The sequence below is a fragment of the Euprymna scolopes genome, chromosome 5, assembly GCF_053919585.1.
Source record: "Euprymna scolopes isolate OS-2025 chromosome 5, ASM5391958v1, whole genome shotgun sequence".
Lineage (NCBI taxonomy): Eukaryota > Metazoa > Mollusca > Cephalopoda > Sepiida > Sepiolidae > Euprymna > Euprymna scolopes.
In genome coordinates this window covers 17,063,331-17,081,215 of record NC_136486.1, presented here as the reverse complement: position 1 = coordinate 17,081,215, position 17,885 = coordinate 17,063,331, and the positions used below count along the sequence as shown (strand labels likewise).

At 35.2% G+C, this 17,885-nt stretch overlaps 1 protein-coding gene across 1 annotated transcript in view; it reads right to left on the bottom strand.

Moving 5' to 3' along the window:
• LOC145276711 (ADAMTS-like protein 3) overlaps positions 1–17,885 on the bottom strand; it is a 583,334-nt gene that overhangs the window by 379,053 nt on the left and 186,396 nt on the right. The window contains exon 3 of the mRNA XM_080127906.1: positions 9,357–9,590. Coding sequence (XP_079984032.1) covers positions 9,357–9,590 — 234 coding nt within the window. The remainder of the gene's footprint in view (positions 1–9,356; positions 9,591–17,885) is intronic.

The following is a 17,885-nucleotide window of genomic DNA, read 5'->3' as shown; positions in this document are numbered from 1 at the left end:
AAAAAATTGATGCCTTGGATTTTTATAAAACTTTCTGAAAAGTTATAACTACCTGATTTCTATATAATTTTGTTTGTCTATACTTCACGATAACTCTTGGGTGTACCCTAGGGGCTTTTTTAGGGCTAATAAAATTACTTATATTTGTCCCAACTGTTCTGGGTATATCTATTTAGCAGTTTTGCATGGTGCTGAACTCAAATTTAAATATGTTCCGGCCTTGGGGACTTTTAGAGCTAAATGCAGGGGGGGGCAAATAATGGACTTAGTCATTTCTTTTTTTTGCATGGTGCAGAACTCAAATTTACATATGTTAAGGCCATAAACTGCACCGTTTGTTCATTATCACCAGGATTTGACTTTTGGGGCTAAATGAGGGGGGGTGGTGCTGAACTTAGTCATTTTTTATGCCTCGTTCAATGTGCATTCACGAGGGACCATGCATGCTTCATCTGTTTTGCTGGTATTTCATTTGCCTTTTCACATTTAAGTAAAAAAACCTAAAAACTGTTTTCACTGTCTTCCTAAAATCGGCTCTCCCGCCCAAAAAATCTTTCTCCAAATTCGAACCCTAAAAAGGGACTCTCCAAAGATGTTTATAGATTGAAGACCCTTAATCGTAGTAAAACTTCTGTATTTTCTTGAAATATTCTGAATTATAAATTTGTAAAAAATGGGAACAACCGGGAAATTCTGCAAAGAAATATTAAACATTTACATTTTTTTAAGATAAAAAATTCAACCATTTGATACGCGATATTAAATGACTTACAATTTCTTCGCATTTTTTTTTTTTGGGGGGGGGGGTAAGAATTCAATGTAAATAATACATCTTGAATGACACTTAAATGGATTTCATAAAGATACGCCCCTTCCATCTATATTAAAGATACGTTTATTCAGTCTACGCGTTTAACAATGTAAACATTCTATTTTAAACGTAAGTGTTATGTATCAGCAAACGGACAGCATCTATTACAAAGATCATTGATGCTGCACGTCGCCGTAAATGCTATTTGAAACATATGTAAAAATAAGGACAATGCTATCATGGAAATTTTCCAGGCAGTTTACATGAAACGCCGGGAAGTGCTAAATTAATGTTTCGTGAATTATTTTCGCGCAAAAGCTGGCCATATTTTTTCAATGAAGGTACGTATGAAGCTACCGGATATTTTTCTGTTTGTAAACTGTTCTACGACTGCGCATGCGCAGTCGTGAAATATGACAATTTCCTTTTGTTAAGTTGGTTTGAAAACACGATTTGAACGCTATCTCAAACTTGTATAATAGTTATGGTACTGGTCACATTGTTTTTAGGTTTTGGTTTCGATCTCACCTCGAGTATTTTTTTACTGATAAAAAAGTGAACTGTTTAGAAAAACATAATACTCACATGTACATGTCTAAGTTTCTGCTGTTAAAAAACTGTTTTTTAAAACTTTAACGTTACGTTTATTACTTATTACGGTATTGTTGTTTATAATAAATAAGTATTCTGCGTTAATTAAAATTTGATATTTATGCGTATTTTACGACCGGGCAACGCCGAGTATATCTACTAGTATATGTATAAAAGCGAGAATGTGTGTGTGTGTATGTATGTGTGTGTGTGTGTAAGGACACTTCTCGGCATATATAATCAATGAAGTTTTGATCTAGAGGTTTGAAATTTAGTCTATAGGGTATTCGAACATGTGCAAAATTCATTTATCGGTTTTCATCCGAAAGAAGTCTTCTAAGAGATCAAACTTGTAAAATTGGTACGTTGGGGGCCATCGGATTTCTATTTGTTTGTCAACTGTTTCACGAATGCGCATGCATGAATCGTTCACATAACAGATTATTATATTAAGAATAAGTACGTCTGAAAATACATTTTAAAATCGTGTCAAGCGGGTCTAATGGTTATCGAACTTAACTCACAATATTTAGGTTTTGGTTTCGGTCTCAGCTCGACTATATTGTTTTTTTACTTACAAGAAGTAAACTGTTTAGAAAAAAAAACATGGTACTCGCATGCACACGCCTTTTTTCTGTATGGATTAAAATATAATATTCATGCGTATTTTAAGATCGGGATACGCCGGACGGCATGCTAGTAAATCAATAAAACCAAATGCACGTTTTCTTAAATGACTTTGATTTGGCTCCAAGTTTTCAGCACCTTTCGGCGTTTTACGTAAACTGCCTAAAAATTCCGGTGATGTATCACTGTGTCATACATACACACCTACCAAATGGACAAAACCTCTTGGACACATCAAAAATATGAGTTTATTAGCGGGCATTCCATTAAAGTACTTCTAAAACAGGCACAAAGGTTAAGCGTGACAGACCAACGGAAATAGAGTTAAGTAATACAGATTAATCCACGGGGAGAGCCTGTTATTAAGATGGTTGGGCGCATCCAAAAATAGATACGTCCAATTTGATATTATGTTTCTGAATTTTTAAAATCAGGATTAATAATTTGTATTATTTGAATTATTCGAACTACTACTTCCATGTTGGTATCTTAGGTAAATTTAAACTGTATTTTTAGTATCGTCTGTACTGAGGATTAAATGATTAACCTTAAGAAAACTGTCAGTTAGAATCGACACTTAGCACTTTTATCCGTTGTGTCAGGACTCAAATAGTATAAAACTCTGTGGATTTAATAAAAAAACCTTCAATTCCGCATTTTTACCGATTCTCGAGACTCAACAAGACTCATAAAACTCGTCGATACAGCAAAATCATACCCCTTCAATGTTGAGGTCCTTAACCATAGGACAGCCTACTAGACAAGCTTATTCCCCATGACTCCATCCATGTGTTTTGCTTCTCTTACTGTACTAAAATGCAGGTTTAAATGTAATGTGAACAAGTATCTCGCTGCTCAACTCCTTACATAGTCCCCTGTAAACATAGTCCCATCTGGTAACCTCTCACAACCAAGTTGATATAGTCTTTGATTGTGGCGAATAAGAGTAAAGAAAAAAAGGCGCATCTGAAGGTTGGAGGTTATATCGGCTGAAACTTTGTGTCAATAACATCCAAGATAAGAAACATTCAAATAATACAAGATACGTCCATTCTAACTATGCGTTTAACGATGAAAATGCTATTTTTTAAAACTTTTTTCCATCCCAAACAAGACATGTTGCCACTTGGAACATAGGGTGCTACTATTTTAGGCCGTATCTAACAGGGAACTGTGAGGAGTTGATCAGCGAGATGTTCACGTCACATTTAAACTTTTGCAGGTTAGTACACTCAGAGAAGCACGCAACAGGGAGAGAATGCCAATATCTAACGGTCCTGGATATGACCTTAAACTATATCCGATGGTGAGGCCCCAGCTTGTGGGCTTTGTGGAGTGTGGAGCCACCCTTTAATTGCCAATGCTTCCAGGTCCACTCTGACTCGGACTGGTAGTACCTGTTAGGGTCCCAACTACGGGTTAAATAGAAACCGACTTAAAAAAAAAAACAAAAACAAATATACTCTATCAAAAATATTTCTTCAAAATCACTGGATTCGGCATTAAATAACCTGAAAAAGGTTGATATGCCGTAAAACAAAAAAGAAAAAAAGAGCAACCAACCAACATCTAACATTTCGAGTAAGTAAGCTATAAGAATAGAAATCTTTCCAGTGCCTGGAGACCTTAATAGTAATAGGGTGTGGTATTTTACTCCTTTTCGGGTTGGGGTTATGTAAGTCGAGAGGGGGGAATAAGTGTTATGAATTCATCAGTGCATATTCCAGTAAAGTACTTCTATCTAAAATAAGCACATGATATATATATATATATATATATATATATATATATATATATATATATATATATATATATATATATATATATATATATAATACAGTTATATCATAGGATTAGCGAATCTCTCGATGGAAGCAACTATTTTAGGGAAATTGCTCTTGCCATATCAAAGGCGTTTGATAGGGTATGGCATAAAGGTTTACTTCACAAGATCTCCAGCTATGGTATAGCTGGAAATGTCTTCTCAATTATTAAATCATTTCTCTCTGATAGGTTAATAAGAGTAGTAGTTGATGGGCAGAAATCAGAAGCTCACAGTATTAATGCTGGAGTCCCTCAGGGGTCCATCCTGGGCCCAACTCTCTTCCTGATCTACATTAATGATCTTCCAAATCACATCTTTACGTCATTCGTGGATATTTATGCTGATGACACGACCATCTATGGTAGCACATCTAAGACCGTAAACGACCAAGTTCTCTCCGTTTCTCTCTCCTCTAATTTTGGGCACATGGTACAATGGGGAAAGAAGTGTCTGGTTACTTTTAATGCATATAAAACTAAGCTTTTATCTTTACATCATCAACGCACTGATCCCGATCTGGCATCAATTGAAATGAATGGCTCTCGTCTTTGGGAGGCCTCATGTTTTGACAAGCTTCTGGACTTTACCTTTACTCCTGATCTGAAACGGAACATATACATCAAATCCCTTGCCAAGGCCGCTGGAAAAATGGTGGGATCCTTCTATCGATCCAGTAGATATCTCACTTCTGATGCAATTCTCTATCTATATAAGAGCCAGGTACGTTCAAGGATAGTGTATTGTTTCCACATCTAGATTGGAGTGCTAGAAAGGACTTATTCTGCCTTGATGAGTTCATAGCCTCCTAAGAGATGTATTTTGCTATTTTTTGCAACCTCTTTCTCACAGAAGAGATTTTTCGATGTTGTCTTACTTTATCGTTATTTTCATGGCAAGTGTTCGGACAAACTTCCACAAGAAACACGCGCCTAGCTGAAAACACAACAAATGCCCACAGCCCAACACAGCCCACGAGAATGCTGATCACGCTGTGACAATGGTAGAAATCACCCTAAATTCTCGCCCTAAAACTGAAGACCCACTACTCCAAACAACGAGGTATTACAAAAAGACCGACGGGGAAGCTATCAGGGAACTCATCAGAGATGCTCCATGGCAAAATATATTTTCTCTCCCAGCTGAATAGTGTGCAAATGAGACTACTGAATGGTTGAAAACTGCAATTGAAGCACATGTTTCCACACGCAAATTCTATAGCAAAACCCACTCTCCTCAATGGTTTACCTCTGCTTGTGCAGCTGCTATTGCTCAAAGGCAGCATGCGTTCCGCAGATTCAACCGACATAAGTCCAGTTCAAACAGACAGAAGTATATAGACGCCAGAAATAATTGTAAGAGAGTAATAGCGACAGCTAAGACAGATTACACTGAAACCACCAGGAAACACATTGAAGCACAGAAATTAGGAACCCGTGATTTTTGGAAAATCTACAACAGTGTAGTAAATAATGGGCAGTCAACGATTCACCCACTATCAAACAATCATGAGGTTTCTTGCACGGCAACCGACAAGGCAAATCTGCTTTCTAGACGGTTTGCCTCAAACTCCACACTGGACCCTGCACACCACTCCTTCCCTGATTTTCCTTTGCGGACAGACGCCACACTAGACGATTTGAAAATCACCCCTTCTCAGGTGCGTAGTATCATAAAAACCTAGACACCTCAAAAAACATGTGGACCAGATCTTATCCAGGCTGTGCTAATAAAACAATGCTCTGCAGAGATTGCTTCAGTTCTCTCCAAACTTTACAATAAATACCTTAACGAATCTTGCTTTCCTGACTGCTGGAAAACCGCCTCTGTGGTACCAGTCTTCACGAATTCTGGTGAAAGAACTGGCGCATTAAATTATCGCCCCATTAGCCCCTTCCCACTTTTCGCCAAAATATTTGAGTCCTTAGTTAATCAAGCCCTAGTTCAACACCTAACAGCTGCTAAACTCCTGACCGACAAACAATATGGATTCAGGCAAGCCCGATCAACTGTAGTCTCTGAACGTATATACCGTTCACTGGACAAAACAGGGGGGAATAGAGCGGTAGACCTTGATATCTCTAAGGCTTTTGACAGGGTATGGCACGATGGTCTTCTAAGGAAATTTAGATCATATGGTATCAGTGGAATTATACACAATATAACTAAATCCTTCTTAAGTAAGACAAAATCCAAGTTGTCCTCGATGTTCGTACTTCTAAACAATATGATATAAATGCGGGAATACCCCTGGGTCTATCTTTGGACCTTTATTATTCCTGATATTCATAAATGATCTCTCTGATAAAAGTGTTTCGGAGATGGGTATATTTGCCGATGACACCACTCTCTATAACAGGCATGAGCGGGAAACAAATGAACAGATATCTAAAGAAATTGCAGAATCACTAGAGGATGACCTCCAATCTGTAGTGGAATGGGGACAAAAATGGATGGTCACATTCAATGCTGCCAAGACTAAGCTTGTTTCCTTCAATAACTACAAGAAACCTTTTCTACCACCAATAGCAATGGCTAAGGATACACTGCCTGAAAGTACTTCCTTTAAACTCCTCGGCCTAACGTTTACAGGGAACATAAACTGGAGTATTTACATTGAGAGCATTGCCAAGGCTGCTGCAAAAAAGGTGGGCTCTCTCTACCGTGCCAGAAAATTACTTACGCCTGAAAGTATCCTGTACCTCTATAAGGCCACCATTCGCCAATGTATGGAGTATTGCTGTGATATTTGGGCTCGTGCATCTGCTGCTTATCTCTCACTCCTGGACAGGGTTCAAAAGAGAGTCGCCAACCTGATAGGCCCTGAACTATCATCTAAGCTTCAGCCTCTGTTTCATCGACGAAATGTTGTATCTCTCTGCCTCTTCTACAAATACTTTAATGGTGGGTGCTCTGACGAATTGCAAGCACTTGTACCCCCTCGACGTGAATACTCCCGACGGACCCGACAAGTAGCTAAGTCCCACCCTTTTACAATATAGATCCCCAGGTGTAAGAAAGCCTTTTACTCCAATAGTTTCTTCCCCAGCACTGGGATACTGCTTTCCCAACTCTACTGATATGCAGAAGTTCAAGTGTAATGTGAACAAACATCTTTCTACTCATATTCCTACTTAATGCTCCCGCAAATTGTTCCCGATAGTAGTCTCCTACTTCAAAGTGGCACTTGCCTTGTTTGGGGTGAAGATTGAATAAAAAACATATTTTTGGAACCCCCTCGTATTATGTATATATGTTATATATTGTTTATAAACGTAATTGTACGTGAATAATTAGACTTAATAGTTTGTAATACAAGAAGAAAAAAACTTCCGAAAATACTTTGATTGGTGAACCCTTTCGAATCTTGAAATCCATCCTAGATTAGTTCTAGGAGACGAGTGAATAATGAGAAGGATACTAAGTGGATCAGTTGGGGAAGTGGAATTATTACAAGCTTCGTCGTCAACGTCAACAATATCGGCCGTGGCATCGTATATGTTGCGCCCGACTATTTGATTGTGTTGCATGTAAACACACACACACTAACACACACACACACATATCTATATATCATATATGGTTTGCAATTAATTTAATATCTAAGTAGCGTCCACTACCACGAACTAATCCCTCGAATTCGTTGGTATTATTATCCCTTCTCAGGCTATTATTTTCATTGGTAAACCGAGAGAAAAGTTTAACTGCTTTTTATTATACAAATGTTTTGGCGCTCTCCACCTTTAAGTGGAAAAAATAACAAGACACCCTTATTTTAACACGTCTGTATAAACTAATTTATCTGATCTATTTATTTTGTTACGTATTTCCTTTCATTCAGGCTGATCACATTTTTCGGGAGTCAACCATCAACGACTTTATGTAGATAACTTGCCATAAATATATTATTATACCACTGGGCAGAAAGGACTTGTCCTGCCTAGATAGAGTTCAAAATAGACTTCGTAACCCCATAGATGTCCTTTTCTCTTCCCTGCAACCTCTATCTCACAGAAAAGATGTTGCGAGTTTGTCTCTGCGTTATCGTTATTTTCATGGCAAGTGCTCGACTGAGCTTCAATCTATGGTCCTTCTCCGCCAAACTTTCACAAGAAACACTCGTCTAGCTGAAAACACTATCAATAATCCCCTCACTCTTTATCTGTGCTAAACCTAAACGTATATTCCATGAACAAAGCTTCTTTCTTAGAACTGCACGCCTGTGGAATTGCCTTCCGTTTTCCTGCTTTGCAGCTGACTACAATATGGTTGTCTTCAGGACTAACGTAAACATGTTTTGAGAAGTCTTTCCACTTAAGTAACGATTACTATATTGTCCAATTGATTACACACACACACACACACACACACACACACACACACACACACACACACACACACACACACACACACACACGCAGACACACACACACACACACATATATATATAAAAATTTAAATATATATAATATTTTATGCATACCCCTCCACATATATGTATATATATATATATATATATATATATATATATATATATATATATATATATATATATATATAACTAGCAGTTCAGCCCGGCTTAGCTCGGGCCCTATGTACTGTTCAGACTGTTATGTGCATATATATATATATATATATATATATATATATATATATATATATATATATATATTAAAAAGTTTGACTCATCTCCACGTAACCTACATCTAAAATTTTAAGTGCTTAGACCCAAAATTGACAGAGGAGTTTGATAGAGTCTTCAAAGGTAAATTCTTTCAATTTTGACCACTTGGTAGCCAAACTGATTAAAAAGCTCTCTGCATATCCGATTACCCTTTATGTAAAATTTCAAATGTTTAGACTCAAAATTGGCTGACTTGTTTGCTAGAAACCGCAAAGGTAAAATCTTTGACCCATTGGCAGCTAAATTTTTGGCTCAAAACTGATTAAAAACTTGCCATGTTTCTGAATATACTTTATGTTAAGTTTCAAATGTTTAGACCACAAAATGACTTAGTAATTTCGTAGAGACCCTAGAGTTTTCATTTTTTTTAACATGGGCCCCAATTTTGACCACTTAACATTTTGGGCTTAAACTGAATTAACATTTTTTATCCATGTTCAAGTATTCTACATCTAAAATTTCAAGTGTTTTGACTCAAAATTTGCGGAGGGGTTTGATAGAATATTCAAAAGTCAAATCGTTGAACTTTGATCCCTTTTACAACCAAATTTTTGGCCGAAATATGATTAAAAATATTTTACCAAATCTGAATATCCCTTATGTCAAATCTTGAGTCTGTAGATTGAAAATTGACAGAGTAGTTGGGTAGGGAAACATACACACGCAAATACACACATAATTCCACTTTTATATATAGTTATATATATATAATTTTTAGGGTTAAAAACGTATAGGTTCATTCAATATGAAGACAGTGACCTCCGAAAAAACCGATAGAACTTTCGTATTGTTCCATAGAGATAAAATATAATGCAACTTACCCAGCATTGACCGTTGATACAAATGTCCAGGCTTTGACCATCGCATCTGGTTCCATCAAGAACTTTGGGAGCGAGGCTTTTAACAATATTTCCTTCCACGGCCAAACAGTAAAGAGAGCAGGGGTCGGACGGGTTTCGGTAAGGGATCCAAGTAAAGTATTGTCCAAAGTACATGTTGTCGTCATAGGCTGAGCATTGCTGCGCCCGGAAATTGTCCTGTGGATTCGGACAGTCCTGAAACGAAGCAAAAGTGTAATTTTATATAACAGTTTGTATCTTTAGTTCTATAAATAATAATAAAAAAGCACGCTATAGTTGTGTGGTACCTGTGTTTATTTCAGTGTAGGAGGATGCAATTAAATCTAAAGCCCAATACTAAGATTAACCAAAAATCCACCCCCAGACAATTTTATTTTACTCTTTTTCACTCTAAAAAAGCATATTGCCTCTTGGAGCGTAAAGGCTTCCTATATGGAATCGTATCTAATACGTATTGTGGGGAGTTGAGCAGCGAATTGTCTGTTAACATTACATGTAAACCTCTACAGATTGATACAGTCAAGGAAGCTGGAAGTTTGCAGCCCGAGGGAGGAAACTATTAGAGTAGAAGGCTTTCTGGCATGTAGGGACCTCAACAGTAAAGGGGTGGGATTTTGCTCTTTTGTCAAATTAGCCGGGAGTATGTATGTCAATGGGGCACATGTGCTATGAGTTCATAAAAGCACATTCAATTAAAATACTTGCAAAACATTGCGGCGATGGGGCAGAGGTTAGAGCTTGACACATAATGCGTGACCTATTAGATGTGAGACTTTTTTCTGACATTTGTCTAAGAGTGAGAGTAGATACAGCAGCTCAGACGTGGCACAATACTCCATGCATAATAATGGGGTTGTATCAAAGCTAGCCCGTCTGTAACTCTGGTTCCTGATAGAACTGCCTATAGAAGACAAGTTTGGTATCAGTGGTAAATAATCATCACCCAACTAACAGTTATAATGCAACGTTTCAGGCGAGAACTGCAAATATATTCTAGTGAAAATGAAAACTGCTTCTGCGCCGTTCTGCTGTATATTTTTGGCCAAATCTACTTAGGCTTCCCATGCAACCGTTGGACCTTGCTGCTATCGGTGTCCCGGGGTTAAAATCTCCAATCTTGCTGGTCCACTAATTGTTTTGACTAACACGGAGGACTTCATACAGACCAGAAAATCCTAACTCACGGTCCCCGTGAGCCCCAAAAAGATATACAGCTTACTTTACGACACAACAATTTGTGTAATATTTTACCAGAAATTTGATGGTAAGATTTATTTCTGTGCTAGTTTGCTATTCATACGCAACTTAATTATTATTTATTACATATAGTAATTAAAACGAATTTAATCGACATGAAAATGATAAAACCCCGTCTCTCTCTCTCTTTATCTCTCTCTCAATCTCCATTAATAAAAAGAGAACAAAGCTAATCGATAAGAAAAAGTAGACAAAACTATCTCTCTTTCTTTGTTCTGTTTTAATAATAATAATAATAATAATAATAATAATACGCAGCAAAGTCCCACCCCTATAAAGTAGAGATCCCTATGTGTAAGAAAGCATTCATCTACAATAGTTTCTTCCCCAGAACTGCTAGACTTTGGAACTCTCTTCTGTCTCCTGCTTTCCCAACTGTACTGACATGTAGAAGTTCGAGTGTAATGTCAACAGACATCTTGCTGCTCAACTCCCTACATAGTATACCTGCAACTTATGTCCCTAGTAGTAGTCCCTACATCAAAGTGGCACTTTGCCTTGTTTGGGCTGAAAATGGGGGAAAATGATTTAAGTACCATTAGCTATAATCGAAACCGAAACCTAAACTTATGAAGAATCCTTGAAAAAATAATCATTAAAAGAAATGGGAGGTTAATAATTAAACGACAGTAACTCGGAAGAAATAAGATCAAAGTGTGGCACACAAAATAACACACACGCTATCGTATTAATATATAGATAATAATAATAATAATAATAATAATAATAATAATAATAATAATAATAATAACAACAACAGCAACAATAACGACAATAATATTAATAATAAAAATAATAATAACAACAACAAATAATAATAATAATAATAATAACAACAACAACAAAAATAATAATAATAATAATAAAAATAATAACAACAACAACAACAAAAATAATAAAAATAATAATAGCAACAACAGCAAAAATAATAATAATAAAAATAATAACAACAACAAATAATAATAATAATAATAATAATAATAATAATAAAAATAATAACAACAACAACAAAAAAATAATAATAATAGTAATAAAAATAAAAATAATAACAACAACCACAAAATAAATAAATGATAATAATAATAACAATAACAATAATAATAATAATAATAATAATAATAATAATAATAATAATAATAATAGTAATAATAATAATAATTTTATTATTTATATTTTTAAAGTTTTTTTTTCCAGAAGGAGTGGTGGAGAGTGATACTGTGAACTCATTGTGGGATATTAATACCTAATGTGATAATATGATTGAAGCAAGGAGACCAGATTTCGTCTTGTAAGAAAAAAGAAGCACAAGGCAATAATCATTGACATAGCAATGCCAGCCGATGTGAATGTGGAGGAAAAAGAACAGAAAGACTTGAAAAAAAGATTAAAAAATTGTGGAAGTTGAAAAAGGTAGAAGTGTAACGTGAACTGACAACTTGCTGCCCAACTCCTTACATAATAGCCTAGTATCTTCTGTCCCTGATAATAGCCCCCTATACCAATGTGCCTTGTTTGGGGCGAAAATGGGGGTGGGGGGAGATTAAGCCTCTATTTATTGTTCACAAATTTAAATTTACATGTGTGAGAATTTTTTCCTCTTTTAATTATTATCAGTTATTATTACGATTAATCCTCTTATTCTTTGCTTATATAATAAATTTTGCATACCTGATCATTGAATCGAGCTGAACGCACGTTTTTTTGGCAATATTTTCCTAGCAATCGAATGATAATATTTATTTCGTACTAAAACTCTTAGCTCGTTCGTTATTGCTTGAGAATTGGAACTTCTACATTTGCTGATTTCTATTTCCGTAATGTTTCCTCGGCATATCCCGACAGTTTATGTAAACCACCGGATTCTGCAAATATTTCAAAGAAAGTACTTCTAGTCAGTGACAATATGTTCCGACCCGTGTTGTGGCTACTTTAAAATATTAATTCATGCTGACGTTTACATTTTTTTTTTAATGATTTAAATTTTTTTGCGCGACTAAAACTAATCCCCATTTATTTGCAAGCAACATCTGGTGTGTCCGCTAATTTATTTATAATTCCCGTTTATTGAATGGCGCCAAATCAAATTATCTCGTCAATCACTGAATATAAAAATCAACTGCATTCACGCTTCCGTTCTTTAACTACTTGCTGACAGCAGCGTCTTCTTTTTGCTTTGCTTTAAATTATTAAACAATTATATATCTTGAAATAATTGTTTATTAGTAAAACATTAAATCGTAACCAAAGCTAAGTTTTTTCAGGGAGTGACGTTACAAAATTAATGCTTCCTATTTATTTATTCCGCCTGAATGGATCAAAGGGGATTGCAAATGACATTGTTATGATAGCTAAACTTGTGCAATCATGACCTGACAGTTTTATTTTGACTGTTGCAGATATTGACGGTATTAGACTCTAAGAAAGCAATCCCTATCGTGGACGTGTGTCAGAAGCAGAGCTACGTCATTTAATTCTTCCATGCAGAAACATTGAACCGAACACCATTCACGACGTTGCACGTTTATAAATCTTACGAAGATTATGAAATACCGAGGGAGATAGGTGAATTGTAGGAAAGGTTCCAAATTATTTTTAAGCAATAATTAGAAAAAAATTCTGACTTCTATTCGGAAGAGAAGGCTTAAACATCTTTATTCTTTAGTTTTTTGTTTTTTGTTTTAAATTCCAATTCATTCTAATATTCTGTAAGCGACACTTACACAAAAGCTGAACGACACTTTGCCCACTTGCTGTCAACAGTCACCCCTATCAACCAACTCCAGATCTGCAATTTAAATATCAAGTTGGTCTTCTCTTACTGTTTGGAAATCCAGAGCGCTACTTCCATTAATATCATAAATAACTTCATCTCAAGTGTCTTCAAGAGGTTTTCCAGTTACGGTAGCACATAGAACCGATGAGAAATACTTCGGTTCTGAACAGCGTCGAGTGTTTTTTCTTTGATTGTGTCCGAACAGGACCAGAGAGTATTACAAATTCATCGCTGTAAGACCTCTCCTATGAAATTTCCCCAAAAATAAAGAAGCCCAATTTGAGATCTATATTGTTGTATGCTACACAGATCTATATAGTTGTATGCTACACAGATCTGTCGAAAATCGCAAAGTTAGACTCAATGTCATTTCAAATAAGTCAAGGAAGTACGCAAAATAAATATCGTTGTGTTAGTTGCTATATTAATGCAGAAAAGTGCCGGATATCGGCGAGAGACCTTATAAATTTGGTGGTTGCAACGTTTTTTGCCAATTCAAAATTTCATATCGAAAACGAAAAACTGCGCTTTTGAAAATCTTTATCATAACAATTACGCCCTTTTCAATTTATACCTTTATTCCGTCTATCTACGAGTTTATAAGAAAAATTTCTTGTTAGTAAAATTCTTTAGGTTTTATGTGAAACATGAATTGAACTAATAGTCAATCTGTTCTCGTGATCTTAACTTAAGGCCATATAAATGGTTTTGTAACCCTCGAAATGAGTGATAATCCGGCGGAGTTAAGTAAGGAGAATATGCAGGATGGAACATGATTTCCTAACGAAATTCTCCTGGATATTAAGTCGATAGTGCTGTGTGAGGAGGAGCCTTATCATGATGGAAGAGGACTCCATTTCTGTTGTCTAAAGAATGTCGTTTTCAGATCAAAATGGATTAGAATATCATAGAAAAATAAGGATAACACTTTAATATCCTGAAAGAAAAAGTTATAAAACGACATGTGTAATAGCAATGTACATAAAATAAATTGAAATCGTTGCAAAAGTTTGAGGGCAAATCATCAACCAACATCTTATTGAGTTTTGACATTAAATTAAACCAAGACTGTAGATCTACGGTTAAACGAAAAACAAAAACGGATAAAATCAAACTAACAATAATTATCCATTTTATAATATTGAATTGCAGAAAAACTAGAATGTATGTTTGATGTAAGTATGCAGGTTTTTTTAAATTAATATAGCTTAGCATCTCATTGCATCTCGACAGACTCTTATCTAAAATCATGAAAAAAAACACGCAAATCAAATCTTGAAATATAGGCTTCATTTTTAAATAAAACATACAGCATTAACATGGGAAGCTATACATAGAGTTAATTTCGGACAAAAGACAGTCGATAACAACGTGAAGGATAAACCCATTGCAGACACTTGCGTATATATACACACACACATACACACATACATATATATATATATATATATATATATATATATATAAATATATATATACTCACTTATCTTTGTACTCCTCACCTGGTCACCGCCACACATGCTTAAAGCCATCAGAACCAAACAAATTATATTTCGTCTCATCAGACCATAGGATATGGTTCCAGTAATCTATGGGCTTTGTTTTCTCAGCAAACTGTTTGCAGGATTTCTTGTGTATTGCCTTCAGAAGAGGCTTCCTCCTGGGTTGACAGCCATGCGCACCAATTTGAGGAGTACAAAAATAAGTGTGTCATGCCTACAGTCAAGCATGGTGGTGGGAATGTCATAGTCTGGGTTTGCATGAGTACTGCAGGTATTGTAGAGTTACATTTAATTGCGGGAAACATGAACTCCAACATGTGCTGTCAAATACTGCTGCAGTGCATGATCCCCTCCATCCAGAAACTGGTTCACAGAGCAGTATTCCAGCATGACAATGACCCAAAACACACATTCAAGACAACCACAGCCTTACTGAAGAGGATGAGGGTAAATGTGATGAACTGGCCAAACATGTCTCCAGACTTGTACCCAATAGAACATATTTGGGGCATCCTCGTGCAGCTCCGCAACGTCGTAATTGAAGAATGGGAGAGCATTCCAGTGGCTATATGTAATGCTCTTGTAAACTCCATGCCCAGGAGAGTAAAGGCAGTTTTCGATAATGATGGCGACGACAAAAAATATTGAGAGTTGACATGCATGTTAATATAGACAACTTTTCGTATTCTTACTTTTGTTGCCAGGGATTTAGCTTTCAATGGCTATATTTTGAGTTATTTTTTAGAGTAAGATAAATTAACTGTTATATATGCTGCAGACAAACTACTTTTAATTGTCAAAAACTAATTTTTCAGCGTTGTCTTATGAAGAGATATAATTAAAGATATAATTTGAAGAAATGTAAGGGTGTACTCACTTTTGTGATACAATATATATATATATATATATATATATATATATATATATATATATATATACGACAAAATCACGTTAACACATCGGTTTTGGCCAGATCACCGAAGTTAAGCAACTTTGAGCCTGGCCAGTAGCAGTTCCTCACCCTCCCTATAATCTAGACCATGCTTCCTACGATTTTAGTAATTCCCTAAGCTTAAGCAAAACCTGTATGTACCGCGACCAGACTTAGAAATTTCCATGTTGGTATCTGGAGGCACAATCATTGGGAGAGATGCACCCCAAATCTTCCTTAAGACAAGCATTTAGGAGAAGGAAACTCTGATGTAAAAACCTGCGGTCTACTGTATCCTTTAGCAGTCATCTGTACCAACAAAGGTTTGCAATAATACCACAAAGTGTGGTTAGTTCTACACAAAGCCTTCACAACTATAAACAAATTATCTTTGTGGATTTCCGAGCACCACTTAGCTGTTGTGGCGGAAGCTCATTCATCGAAATCGACGGGAGAGTCCATCATATATATATATATATATATATATATATATATATGTATATATATATATATATATATATATATATATATATATATTTCTACAGTGAAACCACGTCGCAACCCACAAGAGCTATGGCAGCCAACAAAACGGAAGTCCAAGACTATATATATATATATATATATATATATATATATATATATATATATATATATATATATACGAGGTTTCTTAACTAAGTTTCCAGACTTTCTTTTGTACTGGCATTTAAAACTGGCGTAGACTCTTGAAAATGCAATATGTTATTGCTATACGTCTCATGAGATGAGTTACTAATTTTTATGATTTAAGGTTCAAATAAACTGTTACAGCAGGAATTGGAATACACCATACTTAAGCCTGATCGTGACAGCTGGTGAATTTCAAAAATGTAATGTGTACATGAGTACACTTTAGAAAAACTATATGCAATAAAGGTCTGTTTTAAACTTTGATAAATACCACAGAAACGTATGGAATGCTTCAGAATGTTTTGGACCATCTTGCATGAATCGAGCATCAGTTTTTAAGTGGCAAAACACGTCTAGGATGGTTTGTATTACTAATAAAATAACATGGCTGTGATGTAAATGTATCTTTGGCTTTGGTTTGGTATGTTAACTATATATATATATATATATATATATATATATATATATATATATATATATATATATATACTCGCAGGTCGCCCAGCATTGCCCGGTCGTAAAATGCGCTTAAATATGATATTTTGATTAATGCAGATTTCGTATCTATTATTATATTATATTATATTCGACCCAATATACAGTAATGATTTAAAAAGTAAAAAAACAAACGACTCGTGCGCCGCCACTGAGAATCGAAACCAAAACGTTTACCTTACGATTTACTTTTTTTATTTTATTTTAACGTTAATGCCTGAGCTATGAAGATTTGTTTGCTGCAAGGTTAAAAATTAAAACATTAACCAATAGCTATTACGTTACGCATGCATATTCGTAATGCCGTCGTTCGATCTTTACCTGGCAAATTTCATTTTCTAAATTTTGACAATTTTGAACCGATTTTCTCTGGCTAAAAAGCCAAACATAAAGTTTCGCGTGCGTTCGAATACTCTCTATATATTAAGTTTCATATCTCTAGACCAAATACTGACAGAGGAGATTGGTAGGCAAAATTTTTTTAAACAAATATATATTTGCATGCATAAATATATATAGAAAGAGGTTTGTGTTTACTGTAATCCTATTACACAAATATTACGCAAGTATAAATCATGTAGAATATCTGCATAAATATAATCACACGTAATAGGTAACATCCCGTAGAAATGAAAGAAAAACTAATAGGGAATTAATTAAAATAAATGTTTAAAAGAATATGCAAAGTAACTAAATCTTTTGCAGAGGAATGCAATTTCACGACACATATATAAGAAAGTTGTATTTTCTTTTTAAATAAATATGAAAAATGGTTTTTAATATGAATATCAACAGAAACAAAAAAATATAGGAGTATAAATATACAGTGATGATCATATTTATTGGCACGGTAAAATAAAAGT